Source organism: Erinaceus europaeus, chromosome 2 (genome assembly GCF_950295315.1).
Source record: "Erinaceus europaeus chromosome 2, mEriEur2.1, whole genome shotgun sequence".
Classification (NCBI taxonomy): domain Eukaryota; kingdom Metazoa; phylum Chordata; class Mammalia; order Eulipotyphla; family Erinaceidae; genus Erinaceus; species Erinaceus europaeus.
The window spans coordinates 134,379,256-134,397,713 of NC_080163.1; the positions used below are offsets into that span (position 1 = coordinate 134,379,256).

Consider the following 18,458-nt stretch of genomic DNA (forward strand, 5'->3'; position numbering starts at 1 on the left):
CTGGCTTCTGTAATTACTTCCTTGCTGAACATGGCATCATCTCTCCAGACAATAACTAGGATCCACCTGCATATCAGATTTCAGGTTCAGGGGGAAAAAAACTGGTATAGCCACAGGCCCTTTTGAATATAACTAAAATATGCCTACTAGCTATCTACAGAACGCAGACACCCCCAACTCTTCATCTGAACTACTCCAGCCTTTAGGTTCATGATTAGTTAACTCCCTTCTTAGCTACCTCTAAGAAGTCTACATTCCAGGACCACCTTCCCATTAAAGGGGAAACAGCTCTCCCTTCTTTGCTTTTGCTGGTCTCATGCAGAATCTCCCCATCCCTGAATCTCTCTGTGGTAAAGTTGCTAATATTGAGGACCCTGAGGGATAATGCTTGCTCAGCCTCTGTATCAGAATTTGGGTTTTTTTTTTTTTTTTTTTTTTTGGCAGAAGCGAGAGGGCAAAGGAATTTGCTCAGAGTTGGGCTGGTTATGCAAAATGCTCAAGTAGGAGGAGGAATCCAAGGAGGAGAGTTGGTGAGTCAGAGGGCAGAGTTACACAGCCCAGCCAGCAGTGAGCCTAAGCAGCAGAAAGCCTAAGCCACTAGCAAGGTAAGACTTCTCTCTATATTCCAAAAACAGGGTCACTGCCCCAGAACCACTGGGTTGGAGGGTGAGATAACCTTGGAAAGCTAATTAGGAATTTTTTTTATGGTGGAGAGGGAGTAGTGGAGGTGACCCTTCCCAATCAGATTCACCTGGAGAATCTTTGTGAAAAAGCACACTGCCTGCCCCACCCAGTTCCAACCCTAAAAGGAAAAGAGCCTGAATGCTAGTAGTATGAAGAATATTTTGTGTAGTTTCCCTGCAGCATATGACTCATTCAAATTCTGCCTTTGGAGTTCAAGTCTCTACTTCTCATAGCTTCTCAGGTGCCAAGGAGGCGCAGGTGGCTTTGGGTTTTTCTCAAGCTCAGGTGAAGGTATAGTGTGGCCATTGCGAACTCTCAGGGTCCTGATCCAGGAAGGGCTCTTACCAACACTGTGTACACACTGAAGGTTTGGTTTTCTTAGGCTGAAAAATGCAGGTGAGACTCATCATTGACTTAAGTGTTAAAGTGGGTTGTTGTCAGAACTGTGGCTTTCACAGTTGTGGAGCATCATTTCTATATTAAAATAAGATGAATTTATGAGGCCAGCATATCAGTCAAGGTAGAAGAGACCTACTTCTATTTGATATGACTGGGCTGGGGAAAATAGCTTACTTGTATAGTATGCTGCTTTGCCAAGTGTACAACCCAGGCTTGAGTTTAGCCCCCACTGCACTGAAGATTTTATGTCGTGGACTCTTTCTCTGCCTATCTGTCTCTGTTAAAAAAAAAAAAAAAAAAAGGAGGTCAGGCGGTAGCGCAGTGGGTTAAGCACACATGGCGCAAAGCACAAGGTCCAGCATAAGGATCCAGGTTCCAGTTCCCAGCTCCCCATCTGCGGGGTGGTCGCCTCACAGGTGGTGAAGCAGGTCTGCAGGTGTCTGTCTTTCTCTTCCCCTCTTTGTCTCCCCTCCTCTCTCCTCTTTTCTCTCTCCTATCCAGCAACAACAATAGCAATGACAACAATAATAACAGTAACAACAAGGGCAACAACAAAGGCAACAAAATGGGAAAAATGGCCTTCAGGAGTAGTGGACTCTAGCACAGGCACTGAGCCCCAGCAATAACCCTGAAGGCAAAAAAAAAAAAAAAAAAGACACTATTTGTTAGGACCTTAAACAAGGTTGAAACTTCTAACTGCAATTGAAGTTTATGTGTTTGTTTTGCCACCAGGGCTATTGCTATGGCTCCAGGCCTACATTGGTAGCCTTTTTTCCCCCCTTTCCTCTACATAGGGGGTGAAAGAGCAAAACAGAGAGGAAGAAGAAAAGTTAGAGAAAGCTGGGGGGGTATTGTATACCAGGTTAAGCACACATGGTACTAAGAGCAAGGACTCATTCAAGGATCCCAGATAGAGCCCCTTGCTTCCCACCTGAAGGGGGGATTGCTTCACAATTGGTGAAGCAGATCTGTAGCTATTTATCTTTCTTTCTCTCTATCTATCTATCTATCTATCTATCTATCTATCTATCTATCTATCTATTCATCTCCCCCTCTTCTCTTAATTTCTCTCTGTCCTAGTCAATAAAATGGAAAAAATGGCCTCCAGGAGCCATGGATTCATAGTGCCGGCACCGAGCTTCAGTGATAACCCTGGAGGCAAAAAATTTAAAATAAATAAATAAACAACATTTTTAAAAAGGGGGGGGAGTTGGGCTGTGGATATAACATAATGACTTTCATGCATGAGGCACCAAAGGTCCAGGTGCAATCCCCAGCACCACCATAAGCCAAAACTGAGTACTGCTTTGAAAAAATAAGTAAATTATATGTGTGGAGGGGAGAGAGAAATAGAGCACCACTCCACTGCTTGTGAAGCCGTCCCCTATAGATGCTCCTATGTAGTGGCCGGGGGCTTGAACCTAGTCCTTGCATATGGTAACATATGTGCTCTATTTTCCCATGCCCTATTTTTCATGAGGAGAGAGACACAAAACCACCACTCCAGGATCCATAGAGCTCCTCTAGGGTCAACCTTAGTGCTCCTATGTGGTGCTGGGGGCCTGACTCACAAGCCTTTTGTTCTAGATGGTGAACTATCTTCTAAGCCCTGAAATACTTTTATATGTACAAAATGAAAATATCTTGCCCTGCCTTTCATCCTTAGATCAAAGAGGGCACCTCAGATAGGTTAAAAAAAAAAATCAACAAGTATCTGGTCACTTGAATATTCCTTCATAGAGTTTATTAAGCATCTTCTGGGGGCCAGGTGGTGGCACACCTGGTTGAGCGCACATGTTACAGTGCGCAAGGACCCAGGTTCGAGCCCCTGGCCCCCACCTGTAGGGGGAAACCTTCACAAGTGGTGAAGCAGGGTTGCAGGTGTCTCTCTGTCTCTCTCCCTATCACCCCCTTCCCTCTCAATTTCTGACTGTCTCTATCCAGCATATAAATAAAGATTGAAAAAAAAAATTTTTAAGCATCTTCTGGGCACCAGGCACTGTCATTGGCACTAAAGATATGGCAGTGGTGAGGACCAGGGCCTCCTGGTACTTTCAGTCCAGTAAGTTTATTATGTGGACACCCTTTTCCCATGGGTTTAATACAAGTACTGGGTGTGGATGTAGCTTCCCTAACCCAGCTCTGTTCTGTTTGTGCAAGTATCTTCTGCTATCTAGATGTAATTCCTGGTTACAGGGGGATAATCTCACAGGAGAATCTAAATTAGGAATGTGTCCGTGACTGGAATCCAGGAATCCAGGAATCTTCATCCAGGATGAATATGTTTCTTAGAATGCCTCACTTTGTTTCTAAAAGGCTTCACAGTGCCAATTTGGGCCTCGTAGATGGTTAAGCTCTCTGTAGCTGGATTGCTTGTTGGATGAAGTCTCTGTCTTTGCACCTAACATGGATGCCCTCTTTGATGAGGTTCTTCAAGATCCTAAAGCTCATAACTCTTTAATAATAAAGTGTGGCTTGTGCAAGTGATATCACCCACCCATCTCTAAGATAAAATGTTTTAAAATTATTCTCACACTGATCAGTGATGAGATACAATGAAAGAATTTCTCGCCTTCTTTCTCTCTCTTTTTTTTTTTTGAATTTATTATTATCTGTTGTTGTTGCCATCAAGGTTATCGTTGGGGCTTGATGTCTACATGATGAATCCACTACTTCTAGCAGCCATTTTTCCTTTTTTTCCTTCCTTCCTTCCTTCTTTCCTTCCTTGCTTCCTTCCTTCCTGTCTTTCTTTCCTTCTTTCTTTGACAGGACAGAGAGAAATTGAGAGGAAAGAAGTAGATAAGGGGAGAAGGTCAGCACTGCTTCACCACTTGTGATGCCTTCCCTCCTTCACATGGAACCAATAGTTTGAACCCAGGTCCTTAAGCACAGTCACATGTGCACTTTACTGACCACATAACTGCCTGACCCCTTCCCTTCTTTTTCTGGCCTGGTTAGAGCAAGAGAAGTAATTTGAGTATTCTATTGTCTTGCAATGGGGCTTTTTTTTTCTTTTCTTTTTATCTTTTTGGTAAATATTTTAAAGGTAATATTCATAAACTTATGACTGTTATGTCTTATTTTCATCTGATGGTTGCCAGGGGGAAGAGAAAGGCTGGGGAGGTGGGAGGAATGAGTAGAGGGATCTCTGGTAGAGAGATGACACCAGAATTTTGGTGATGGGTGCAAAGAGTCTCACACACATCTAGGAGTTTGAATCTGTATGCCCAAAATTTTATAGTATCTTTTTTTAAATATATTTTTATTATCTTTATTTATTTATTGGATAGAGACATCCAGAAATGGAGAGGGAAAGGGATGATAGAGATAAAGAGAGACAGAGAGACACTTGCGTTACCATTTGCAAAGCTTTCCCCCTGCATGTGGGGACTGGGGGTTTGAACCTGGGTCCTTGCGCACTGTAACATGTGCACTCAACCAGGTGTGCCACCACCTAGCCCCCAAAATTTTATAGTATCTTAAATCAGTATCAAATCAATAAAAGTTATGCAATAAGTAAATAAAATAGGGGCAAGGGTACATAGCATAATGGTTATGCAAAGACACTCTCATGTGTAAGGCTCCAAAGTCCCAAGTTCAATCCCCCCATATCACCATAAACCAGAGTTGAGCAGTGCTCTCATAAAAATTAATTAATTAATTAGATAAAATAATATTCATAGTATCCCAATATTTTATTACTATATGCTCAACACAGATACAATTTGCTTTCTGGAGGGGGGTTAACTGTATCATATCACATCAAACCTATACATCCACCTTACTAATATCTTGCTGCACACTGTTGAAATGGCACTAGGTCTGTATCTAATACTCAACATAATACCTAAGTTTTAGTAACAGATATTAAAGAGATATCTATTCATTTTGGGAAAGGATAGGCTTCATCTTGTCCATAGATTTCATTGCTACCTGGTTTCTGTCAATGTCTGTGCCTTATATTCAACTATTTATTCAGCCAATAAGTATTAACTGGGACCTAATGAGTTACAACTGCTATGTAACTATAAACAAGGTGAGAAATAACTTTACTCTTCAGTTACAGCATCCCAGTGTAAGAGACATTCATATAGACTGAGAAGTGGATATGAATGGAATGTTTATGGGAAAACCTAAATCTTAGGTAGGAGGTAACTTTCAGGTTGAAAAGCAACAGGTAGGCAGAATCATGAGGGAAGACTGGTCATCTTGCAAATGTCTCAGGGCTTCTAAATAAGAAGGCAGGTTATGTTGAACAGAAAGTAAAGTCTGTAGCCGAAAGTCCAAAAAGAAAGAAGAAAGATTGGGGGTTGGGCGGTAGTGCAGTGGGTTAAGCACACGTGGCACAAAGTGCAAGGACCAGCATAAGAATCTCGGGTGGAGCCCCCGGCTCCCCACCTGCAGGGGAGTCGCTTCACAGGCAGTGAAACAGGTCTGCAGGTGTCTATCTTTCTCACCCCCCTCTATCTTCCCCTCTTCTCTCCTTTTCTCTCTGTCCTATCCAACAATGACGACATCAATAACAACAATAATAACTACAACAAAAAAAAACAAGGGCTACAAAAGGGAAAATAAATAAATATTTAAAATTTCATATATATATATATATATAGAGAGAGAGAGAGAGAGTGATGGGGGGTGGAAGAGAACCCCCATTCTAGCATATGCAGTATGGGCCCAAAGCTGGGATCTCATACATGCAAGTCCTGTGTTCAACTGATGAAATACGTGACCAAGATTTGGAGTTTTCTGTTAATTTCTGTGACTGTTGGAAAGCTATAGAGTACTCTTAAGGAGGGATTGGCAGACTTGTGCTTTAAAAAGATCATTTTGGACAGCAGTAGATGATGGATATGACCTGAAAGACAAGAAGAAGCTACTTACTATCAAAGGCCAGGCTGGAGATGAGCAGACCTGGGGCTTGGCAACCAGAAGGGTGGAATTCAAGCACTGAATTGAATAGTCAGAAAAAATTTCTGGAAGGTGGACTAAGGTCTGGGATGGAGTCATGTCACAATCTTCTCAAAAGCATTGTGAAAGAAAAAAAAAGCATTGTAAACTCTAAGAGCTACAGAGAAAATTAGTACAGGAAAGCCAGTGGTTAGAGCCTGCCATTTAAAAAAAAATCTTTTTCTTTGTGAAGACACATCACCTTGCTTCTCCCAGGCTATCTCAGGCTATTAAGCATAATCTCCCTTCTTATTTAGAAGCCCTGAGATATTTGCAAGATGACCACTCTTTCCTCAAGATTCTGCCTACCTATTGGTTTTCAACCTGAAAGTTACCTCCTTCTAAGATTTAGGTTTTCTCCTAAACTTTTTAAAATTTTTATTTATTAATTAATGAGAAAGATAGGAGGAAAGAGACAGAGAGAGAGAGAGAGAGAGAACCACACATCTCTCTGGAACATGTGCTGCTAGAGAATGTACTCAGACCTCATGCATGAGAGTCCAATGGTTTATCTACTGCTCCATCTCCCAGACCATACCCCTAAACTTTCCATTCATTTCCACTTCTCAGTCTATATGAATGTCTCTTAAACTGAGATGCTGTAACTGAAGAGTAAATACTGATTACAGTCTGCAGAGAGGAGGTTGCCTACACACCCTGAAGTATTCATTCCCTGGTAATTCTGGTTAGCCCCAATCTGTCTGGGTCCCAGTGTACAGGTGACATGCTTTACAAAAAGCCTACTTGCTTTCTGGCTGGTAAAAGAAAAGGCAGAGGAAGAAGTCTGAGGATTTCCATGGCAGAAACAGTAGGCAACCAAAGCCTAAGGACAAGTAGGGACTGAGTTAGAAGATCTGGCTCCTGCTCTGGGAGGGAATGGGCATGAGGCCAGGAAATATTGGCAGGAAAAGGGACTCACAGCTACCAAACTACTTTGGACACCGAGTTGGACAAAAACCAGGACTGGAGGAGAGAGGGTGTAACTTTGAAAGATTTACATACCTAATTCTTAAGAACTGTTATCTTTTATCTGAGTTGATGATAGAGCCTGTGTATAAAATCTATCAGCTTCCTTATACATAATCATGTACAGGTCAAGTTCTCTCTTTGTCTATTTCTTTTGCCCCATTGTTTCCTATCTTTGTTTTAGACTTTTCCCCAAGTCCATTGCCTTTGGGAGAAGATCTCTTGTTAAAGTCACCTCTTCAGTCTTTGGGGGCTAGGAGGTCATTCTCAGACAATTATCAATAATGGATTGATTCCTAACCATTTCCTCTTGGGTCAAGTTTCAAAGGACTAGGAACACGCCTTTGTTGCTCCTGTCTAATGACAGGAATTATCCTGACTTGACATTTTCCTAGCACTTAGAGAAACACTTTTTGGCAAGAAAAAAAAAAAGGATGATCTTTGCCTGATCCAGCTGGCACATGGGGAGGAAATACATTGTTGTGATGGGTGGAGGAAAGGGGTTTCTGTCCCACTGACAAGGTTTGGCTTAGCTCATTACACACTTCCCTGAAAGTTCAGGGGACTTCCACAGGAAATCTGCTCGATCTGGAAACAAGCTATAAACTCTAAGTCACATTTTTAGCTACAAAATTATTTTGCTAAAATGTACTTCGTTGTGGTATGGAAGATGATAGAGCAGATGCCCTACATGTATAAGATCCAGGATTTGGTCCTTGACAATGACTAATATGACAGAGCAGCTCTTATGTCTCTTTTAAGTAAATAAATAAATGAATGAATCAAATAAAACTCACTCTGTAGAATCTCTAGAGCTCTGGACATAAAAGAATGGTTTCTGATCAATATGAGTTCATTTTTTCCTGTGACAATAAACTTTTAATATCTACTCTCTTAGCAACATTGAAATATATAAGACAGTATTAACTATAGTAATGAGCTGTATATTTCATCCCCATGAATTCTTTATAACTTGGACTTTATACCTTTTTGAACACTGCCACTCATTTTATCTCTCTCATTGCAATCTCACAACTACCAGTCTGTTCTCTGTATCAATGTTTGCGTTCTGTTCCTCATATAAGCAAGATTATGAAGTATTTATCTTCCTCTGACTTATTTCACTTAACATACTGCCCTCGATGTCCATCCATGTAACTGCAAATGGTGAGATTTTATCCTTTTTGTGTCTGAGTAGTGTTCCATTGTGTATGTGTGTATACTTATACATACCACAACTTCTTTATCAACATGTCCCTTTGTGGATTCTTAGGTTGCTTCTATTATCTAGGCTATTATAAATTATGTTTCTATGAATATGAGTCAGTGTTTTTGTTTTCTTTGAATAGTCAGAAGTGGAACTGCTGGGTCATATGGCAGTTTTGCTTTCAATCTTCTGAGGCAATTTCGTGTTATTTTCCTTAGAGGCTGCACCAACTTACATTTCTACCAGCAGTGCCCTCATGGACACTTGCTATTTCTTGGTTTTTGTTTGTGTGTACGTATTTGTTTGGTATTGGCCTAACAAATGTGAGGTGACATCTCATTGTATTTTTGAACAGCATTTCCCTTATGTTCATTAATGTTGAGCATCTTTGCATATACCTGATGGGCATCTGTAAGTCTTCTTGGGAAAAACTGTCAATTCATATTCTCTGCACATATTTAATGAATAGTTCCTTTTGGTTGTTGAGTTGTATGCATTCTTTATATATTTGAGATAGTATGAAGACTTGTTTTAAATTCTGTGCCTTGTAATTCAATGTCCATGAATATGATCCAGTTCAAAATAATTTAAGGGGCTGAGTATGCTGCACCTGGTTGAGTGCACATGTTATAAATTGCAAGGATGTTCTGGAATAAAGGGGAGGGTTCAGGTCCTGGAACATGATGGCAGCGGAAGACCTGGTGGGGGTTGAATTGTTATGTGGAAAACTGGGAAATGTTACGCATGTACAAACTATTGTATTTTACTGTTGACTGTAAACCATTAATCCCCCAATAAAGAAATGTAAAAAAAATTGCAAGGATGCTGGTTCAAGCACCCAGTGCCCACCTGCAGGGGGAAAGCTTCATGAGTGCTAAAACAGTGCTGTAGGTCTCTCTCTCTCTCTCTGTCTCCCACTCTCACCCTCCCTCCTTCCTTCCCTACCTCTCCCTTCCTTCTCAATTTCTCTAATTCTATACAATAAACAATAAATAAATATATAAATGAAATATTTTAAAATAACTTAAGCCACATGACCATAACTTATTAAAATCTTTTTTTTTTCTGTCAAGATAATTGCTCTTGGTGGATCCCTTAATTTCTCTTTTTTTCTTTTTAGATAGAGGGTGAGTGAAAGTAGGAGAGAAAGACACAGAGAAGAAGTACCACTTTATATCTTTAATGCTTTGCAGCCACCAAGTTTTAGATGCTACCATGATGCCAGTCTGACTGCAGGTGGGGAAAGCTTCACAAATGAAGCAAGGCAGAGAGACAGAGAGCCACCTGCAACCTTGCTTTACCACTCAGCAAAACTTTCCCCCAGCAGGTGGAGACCAGGGGCTCAAACCCAGGTCCTTGCACATTGTAACATATATACTCAACCAGGTGCATCATCACCCGACCCCAAAAAATAAATTTCTAGGCAGTAATTTGGAGTTGGATTTAGAATTGACTTTTTTTTTTTTTAAGCAACAGTTCTTTTTTAGAAGGATTTTACTGGGCATTAGCAGCAGTAGTCGGGCAGTAGCGCAGCGGGTTAAGTGCACGTGGCGCCAAGTCCAAGAACCGGCTTAAGGATCCCGGTTTGAGCCCCCAGCTCCGCATCTGCAGGGGAGTCACTTCACAAGCGGTGATGCAGGTCTGCAGGTGTCTGTCTTTCTCTCCCCCTCTCTGTGCAGTGGTGCACTTGGCTGAATGCACACGTTACAATCCTCAAAGACTTGGGTTCAGGCTCCCATACTTTACCTATAGAGGGAAGCTTCACAAGTGATGAAGACTGCTATAACTGTCTCTCTTTCTCTCTCCCTATCTCCCCTTGCTCTCTTGATTTCTCTCTATTATTATCTAATAAATAAATTCAATTAAATATAAAAATAGCTATTTTTTTTCATGTTCAGTCCCTTGCACCACCATGAGGCAGAGCTAAGCCAGATTCTGTTAATTAAAAAATTTTAATATCAGGTAGAGGGGATAGTATAATGGTTATACAAAAGACTTTCATGTATAAGGTTCTGAAGATCTGTGTTCAATCCCACACTCCCCCATAAACAGGAGCTGAACAGGGCTCTAGAAAAAAAAAGTAAGAAATGATAAATAACTTTAAAAGTAGATATTGAAATAATATTTTAACTGGAATAATATCCTTGTATGACACAGATAATTTTACATAAAGTGAACCTTGAATGTAAAGGGAATAAATTCAGGGTTTGCACTAGTCTGAATGAGCCTTAGTGTACATTACAAATTGAGACTTCAGAACCCAGGAGACAACAGTGGTAGCACAAAAAAAAAAAAAAAAAAACTTTCACGTGAGAGGTTCTAGGTTAAGTCCTCTCCAGTACCACTAGTAGCCAAAGCTGAATGCTGCTGAGTCATCCTAACAAAAACAAAATAGCCAGAACTGAGTGGTGCTCTGTGGACAAAACAAACATATTTCTCTAGATAGTTAGCATGTAACAACTGGAAAGTCATCCTGTCTTGTTGAGTGAGAATTACCTTGTCACCTATCAGAACATTTTAAATAATTAAAAATGTATTTAATGATTTTAAAATACATATATAGAGAGTGTGTATTTTCAAGGCCTCTTATATGTGCAATTCTACCAAATTAGAGATTTTTAAAATATTTTTTATTTATTTATTTTCCTTTTTGTTTCCCTTGTTTTTTTATTGTTATTGTAGTTATTATTGTTGTTATTATTTATGCCATTGTTAGGACAGAGAGAAATGGAGAGAGGATGGGAAGACAGAGAGGGGGAGAGAAAGACACCCGCAAACCTGCTTCACTGCCTGTGAAGCAACTCCCCTGCAGGTGGGGAGCCAGGAGCTCAAACCGGGATCCTTAAGCCAGTGCTTGCGCTTTGCGCCATGTGCGCTTAATCTGCTGCGCTACCGACCAACTCCCGAGATTTTTTTTTTAATCTTTAAAATTTCAGTTAGGGAGAGATTGAGACAGAGAGAAATAACAGCATGATAGCATTACACCACCACCCATAGAGCTTCTTCACTGTCCCTTGGTGATCCCTGTGTAGTGCCAGGTATCAAAGCCAAGACCTTGTACACAATAAGCTGCATGCTTTTCCAGGTGAGCTAAATGCTAACCTCATAAATATCTAAATTCTTGTTGAGATGGCATTCCCTAGGATTGGGCAGTGCACAGCTTATCCTGCTGTACTCAGCAACCCTGAGTAGGTGTTGTCAAATGCTGAAGCATTTCCCCCAAACATTCCCCCAGCATCAAGATGGCACAGTGACCAATGTGCTGCAAGTACCACTACTGCAGGCACCCCGGGGTCGCCATGCCACACTTCCATAGTCAGCTATCATGGAGACAATGGCTCAGTCCAAACAGACTCATATAAATTATTATTGGGGGTCCATGCTGGGTCAGGAACTCCGGCCCCTAATTCCACAGAATGAGACTAAATCAAAGAATATATCACAGGCCCTTGGCTGTGCCACTGAGGAGAAAACACCAAGATAAAGCTTTATAGTTTTACAGCCAACAACCATATTATACATGGGAATGAAAAGTCCTATAAACTAAAATAAAAGAGGACATTGAGATATGGTTTTATAGAAATCTCCTTCAAGATAGTGGGTTGAGTGGAGCAGTGACCTTGAGGGCAGCTCCCCAGAAGTCAACGGGCCATGATCTGGGAGGTGGCACAGTGAATCTCTTAAGTCTTTAAAAAGAAAGATGTCTTAAAAGGGGGGAGCGGATTCACAGGCCTTCAACCAGTAACTTGAGTAAAAATGCTTTCTATACAAATTCAGGAATGCCCTCAATCCTACCAGGCCTGGTGCTGCTCCTTGCCTTATAAAAAAGTTTCTCAAATTCATAGAGACTGCAGCCATACTGTGAGTTTGCTGGCCAAATCTCTAGATCTATGGGCCCCCTTCAGGCAAGACTACCAGGAAGGCAGTCTGTTCCCACCTAACACTGGTCTTGGCCATACTGCGTGAAGGTGGACTTGGTGGACTCCTTGTTTTAAAATTCTGTTTAAATAGAGGCGAGAGAGACAGACAGAGAAGGAGAAGGTACCACATCATTGCTTTACCATTTGTGAAGCATCTCTTTGTATGATGCTCCCATGTGGTCAGGGTGTCAAATCAGATCCTCACATATGGTAAAGCATGTGCTCTATCAGTTGAGCTATTTCCCAGCCTTGACTAAAAACTTGTAAAAAAAAAATCAATAATAAGAACCATCACTAGGCATCTGAGGAAAATCTCAGCTGGTACGAGCACAGGACTTGCACATTGAGGCTCCCTGTTCAGTCCTAGGTGCCACATGTACTAAGATGGTGCACTGGCTCCTCTTACTTTCTCTCTCACACACAAAATTCTCTCTCATGTGAAATAAGTAAAATCCTTATTTTTAAAAAAACTGTTGCTTTGAAAAAAAATCACCATAAATCCAACTGCAAATTAATGCCTAGAAATCTATGTTTTTCCCTCTACTTTGGTGAGCAGTGCTAGAGATCAGCTCAAGGGCCTCATGCATACAAAACATTTACTCTACACTAAGCTACACCCCCAGCTCTGTCTTTCCTCCTCCTCCTCCTCCTCCTCCTTTCCTTCTTCTTCCTCCTCCCTCTTCTAGTGGTCAAACCCAGTGACCTCCTGCCTTTAATCAGTACTCACTATATCATCTCCCAGGCAGCTTTTTTCTCTTCTTTGTTAAAGCTGGAAGCGATAATTTCTTGGGTATATCATGATAGGCACATCATCTCCTTGCTACTGTTAATATTTTACATTATGTTAAATCTATTATCTCTCTCCATAGTTATATATGCGAAGAAGTCACCCAAAGGACCCAAAATTATCTTAGCTCTTAAAACTAGTGAATATCAGGCAGGGGAGACAGCATACTTGCTATGTAAAAAGACTTATGCCTGGTGGCTCCAAAGTCTGTTTCTGTCCTCTCTACCACCATAAATAAATCAGAGCTGAGCTGCGTTATGATAATTCAAAAATTTAATTAATATCATATTAAGGGGGTATAATTATGGTATTATATTCAATATTTTACCTATTATTAATTTATTGAATGAAGACAGAGAAATTGAGAGGAAAGGGGAAGATAGAGACTTGTGTCACTGCTTCATCACTCATGAAGATTTTCCCCTTGCTGGTGGGGGTTGGGGCTTAAACCTGAGTCTATGCACTTTGTAACATGTGCACTTAACTAAGTACACCTCTGCCCAGCCCTAGGGAAAGTACAGTGGTGGTACAAAGGACTTGAACAAGAGCAGTCCCAGGTTAAGTCCCCTCCAGCAACACTAACAGCCAGAGCTGAGTGGTGCTGAGTGGTCAAAACAAAAGCCTTTCTCTAGATGTTTAACATCTAACAACTAGAAAGTCATCCTGTCTTGTGAATGAAGATTACTGTGTTGCCTATCAGAATATTTTTTCAATTTTATTTATTTATTATTGGTTACAGACAGAAATTGAGAAGGAAGGGGGAGACAGAGAAGGAGAGAGACAGAGAGACATCTTCAGCCCTGCTTCACCCTTGTGAAGCTTTCCCCACACAGGTGGGACCAGGGCTTGAACTCAGGTCCTTGCACCCTGTACTATATGTGCTTAAGCAGGTTTGCTACCACCTGGCCCCAGAATATTTTAAATAATAAATAAATGATAAAATATTTCATAATTGTAAAGTCCCAAGAGAGATGAGAGAAAGTGTGTGTGCGTGTGCGTGTGCGTGTGTGTGTGCATATGTGTGTGTTTTCAAAGCCTCTTACATGTGCAGTTCTACCACTGTGCAGTACTGGGTGTTCCCCGTGTAGTGCCAGGTCTCAAACCCAGGATCTTGTACACAGTAAGCTGCATGCTTTTCCAGGTGAGCTAGATCCTAACCTCATAAATATCTAAGTTCTTGTTGAGATGGCATTCCCTAGGGTTGGTGTAGCCCTGAGTAAGTGTTGTAAAGTGGTGAAGCATGCCACCCATTCGCCCAACATCAAGATGGTACAATGAGCAACGTGTTGCAAGTACCACTACTACAGGCACCCCGTGGTTGCCATGTCACACTTCCATAGAGTCAAATACCAAGGAGACAGTGGCTCAGTCCAAACAGATTCAGAGTTGATTATAACAACTCCAGCCCTTAATTCCACGGAATAAAACAAAATCAGAGTTTATATAATAGGCCCTTGGCTCTGCCACTGAGGAGACAACACCAAGCATTACAGTTTTGTTGCATGTAACCATATCATATGTGAAAATGAAAGTCCTGTAATGCATTGAGATAAAAGAGGGCAATGAGATATTGTTTTGTAGCTATCTCATTCAGGATAGTGGGGTAAGTGAGCAGTGACCTTAAGGCAGTTCTCCAGAAGTCAACTTATGCCTCTTAGTTCCACAGGAACTCTTAGAATCACAGGGCCATCAACTGTAACGAGTAAAATGCCATTAGCTTTGCCTACATGCCTTATGTGAAGACATGTGTGTTGCCAGGGTAGAGCTGTTCCTCTGTGTTGATAAAATCAGGCTGAGCCCAGGCATTTTGGGGCAGTTTAATGAACAAGAAAGACCAGAAGGGAAATTTTTATGAACCTAAAATAAAGAACAGGGGGTCAGGCAGTGGCACACCTAGTTAAGCACACAGATTACCAAGGGCAAGGACCAGAGTTCAAGCCCCTGTTTCCCACCTGCAGGGAGGACATTTCATAAGCAGTGAAGCAGATCTGCAGGTGTCTTATTTTTCTCTCTCCCTCTGTGTCTCCTTATCCTATTTTAATTTCTCTCTGTCCTATCTAATAAAAGTTAGAAAAAACAGGGGCCGGGTGATGGCGCACCTGGTTGAGGAAGCACATCACATTGTGCAAGGGCCCAAGTTCGAGCCCCCAGCTCCCCAACTACAGGGGGAAAGCTTCAAAAATGGTGAAGTAGGGCTGCAGGTGTCTCTCTTCCTCACTGTCTCCTCCTTCTCTCTTTATTTCTGTCTCTATCAAATAAATAAAAATAAGTTAAAAAATAAATTAAAGAGACTTAATACATTTTTTACAAAGAAGAGGAGGAGGAGTAAAAGGCAGAGGAGAAAAGGGGGGTAGATTCATAAGCCAAGCACCAGCCAAGTCCCAGCTGTAACCCTGGTATCAATCAATCAATCAATCAATCAATAAATAAATAGTTTACTGCTTGCAGTAAGTATTGATTTAGGGAAGGATTTTGCGAAATTAGTTACAAGAAGTTTCCAGCACTCCATTATTACTCTCCCTGAAGAGGTTTACATTATCTTTTGTTAAATTTTTCTTATTTATTGGATAGAGCCAAAAATCAAGAGAGAAGAGAGTGATAGAGAAGGAGAGAGACACCTGCAGCCCAGCTTCACCACTTGCAAAGCTTTCCCCCCTACAGGTGGGGACTGGGGGCTCCAACTGGGTCCTTGCGCACCTTACCATGTGCACTCAACCAGGTGCGCCACCACCTGTCCCCTTGACGAGGTTTAAAGAGCAGGTGATAATCTCTAGAAAAGGGTTGTATGACAGATGCAGTCTCCTTGTCTTTTCTTAAAGGTCATCCAGTTCATCAAGATGACACACTTCAAAAAAATGATGCCACTGCTATTCATGGTGTCCCAGCTGACCATCTGTGGTCTACTCATCCACTTGTATGACCACAACATCATATCCCAGCCTGCAAAGGAGGAGCCCAAGCCTGTGCATGTGTTGATCCTGTCCTCCTGGCGCTCTGGTTCTTCTTTTGTGGGGCAGCTTTTTGGCCAGCATCCAGATGTCTTTTACCTGATGGAGCCCGCCTGGCACGTCTGGACAACCTTCACCCAAAGCAGTGCCTCGACATTGCACATGGCAGTGCGAGACCTGATCCGTTCCATCTTTCTGTGTGATATGAGTGTCTTAGATGCTTACATGAAACCGGGGCCCCGCACACAGTCCCACTTGTTCCAATGGGCCGTCAGCCGGGCTCTATGCTCCCCACCTGCCTGCAACCTCTTTTCGCGGGATCAGATCATACCCCAGACTCACTGCAAAGTTGTGTGCCACCGCCAGCCCTTTGAGGTGGTAGAGAGGGCCTGCCACTCCTACAGTCATGTGGTGCTCAAGGAGGTGCGCTTCTTCAACCTGCAGGTGCTCTACCCACTGCTGAGAGACCCTTCCCTCAATTTGCACATCGTGCACCTGGTGCGAGATCCTCGTGCAGTGTTCAGATCTCGGGAACACACCAAGGGCGAACTCATGACTGACAGCCACATTGTGATGGGGCCAGATAGGCAGAAATACAAGGAGGAGGACCAGCCCTACTATTTGATGCAGGTCATTTGCCAAAGCCACGTGGAGATCTACAATGCTGTGCAGTCCTTGCCAAAAGTCCTGAAGCAGCGCTACCTGCTTGTTCGCTATGAGGACCTGGTCCGGGAGCCCCTGGCCCAGACTGCCCGAATGTATGAGTATGCACGGCTGAAATTCTTGCCCCAGCTGCAGACCTGGGTGCACAACATCACCAGAGGCAAAGGCATGGGTGGTCATGCCTTCTATACAAATGCCAGGAATGCCCTCAATGTCTCCCAGGCCTGGCGCTGGTCCTTGCCATATGAAAAGGTTTCTCGAGTTCAGTCAGTCTGCAGACATGCCATGAATTTGCTGGGCTACCACCTGGTCAAATCTAAACAAGAGCAGAGAAACCTGTCTCTGGATCTTCTGTCTACCTGGGCCCTCTTCAAGAAAGATTATCAGGAGGGCTGAGGAGGCTCTGTTCCCACCTGACACAAGTCGTGGCCACATTGCCTGAAGGCTTTAAGCCTTGCTTCTGTGTCTCTATTGGTACCTAACATGACTGTGAACTGTGCCCACACATGCTCAAGTGTGACTGACTACTCTTGTCTAGAAAACACTCAACAGTTTTACTGAAGCAGTGCATTCCACCAATGAAACAAGGGTCTTCATCTCTGTGTATACCTCAGTGACTTCAAGGTCTGGGATTCTTTTGTTTATTATTATTATAGATTTAGTTATGATAGACAAGTCCACTGAATAAGAGGGATACAATTCTCACTACCAGAGTTCTGGATCCCATCCCCTCCATTGGAAGCTTTCCTACTCTTTATCCCTCTGGGAGTATGGACCCAGGATCATTATGGGTTGCAGAAGGCAGGAGTTCTGGCTTCTGTAATTGCTTCTCTGCTGGACATGGACATTGGCAGTTGATCCATACTCCCAACCTGTTTCTATCTTTCTCTAATGGGGCAGGAAGGCCTGGGATTATATTGGTACCACATAGTATCAGCAGAATACATCTATGAACTTCTCTACCACATCATACCCTATGGGAAAGTAGACAGAAAGGAAAATGGTTTTTCCACCAAAAAGCTCAAAAGGACATTCCACAAAAGATATGAATTCAGCATTCAGAGCTCCTGGTAGGTTCAAAAGGATAATGGGAATGAGGGTTGGGTGTTTGCTCATCATAGCCACTAAGTGCCACAAATTTGAGACCAAATTTTTACTCAACAGAGAGAGTTCTTAATTTGTGGATCTAATTTGAATGACACTTCCTTGCAATGTTTTTCTGCCTATACACAGAAGATGCATGGTGCCTTGTCATATATCAGATTCTGACCTGTGAAACTATCATCCAATAACAACAAAATTTCAAAATAACATTCTGAGCTGGGGAGATGATAGGCAGTACAGCAGAGGGGTTGTATGCCCTACGTCCCAGGTTTAATCCCTAGTACTTCATAAACCAGAACTGAGTAGAGCACTGATCTCTCTCACACTTTCATAGTTAATTAATAAATACACAAAAGAACATTCTATTTGAGTTCCTCCTGTTGTAGTTTCTTACTACTTAGTAGTAAATACTTTTTTAGAGCATGAGCATCCTTCTATATTTTTATTCAATACTATTTCTTTTTTTTTTCCAATACTATTTCTATGGTCTGTCACACACACACACACACACACACACACACACAAAAAAAAAAAAAACTGCAAAGACAATGTTTGGTATCAGTGATGAACTAAGTCTAAATTGTCCTCTTAAAAATGTGTAGATGCTAGGGAGATTGTATAATGGTTATGCAAAGAGGCTTTCATGCCTGAGACTGTGAGATCCCAGGTTCAACTGCTACCATCACCATAAGCCAGAGCTGAAAGTGTATTTATACCCCCTACCCCATATTAGGGAGCTACTCTCTTCGCTGACCCAGCTTTCTGTCCCTTTTCCAGCCATGAATTCATCTCCCCAGACAATAACTTGGATCCACCTGCATATTAGATTT

The 18,458-nt window shown here is 42.0% G+C and overlaps 1 protein-coding gene across 1 annotated transcript; it reads left to right on the forward strand.

Annotated features, from left to right (window-relative positions):
* Nucleotides 1–284: 284 nt before the first annotated feature.
* On the forward strand, nt 285–18,135 carry CHST4 (carbohydrate sulfotransferase 4). Its single transcript, XM_060185213.1, has 2 exons — nt 285–605; nt 15,733–18,135. The coding sequence occupies exon 2, from the start codon at nt 15,751–15,753 to the stop codon at nt 16,918–16,920; it is 1,170 nt and encodes a 389-aa protein (XP_060041196.1). The 5' UTR covers nt 285–605; nt 15,733–15,750; the 3' UTR covers nt 16,921–18,135.
* Nucleotides 18,136–18,458: the final 323 nt, after the last annotated feature.

What these genes read in the sequence shown, in the direction of transcription:
- CHST4 (XM_060185213.1), top strand. Translation starts at nt 15,751, where the DNA reads ATGACACACTTCAAAAAAATGATGCCACTGCTATTCATGGTGTCCCAG.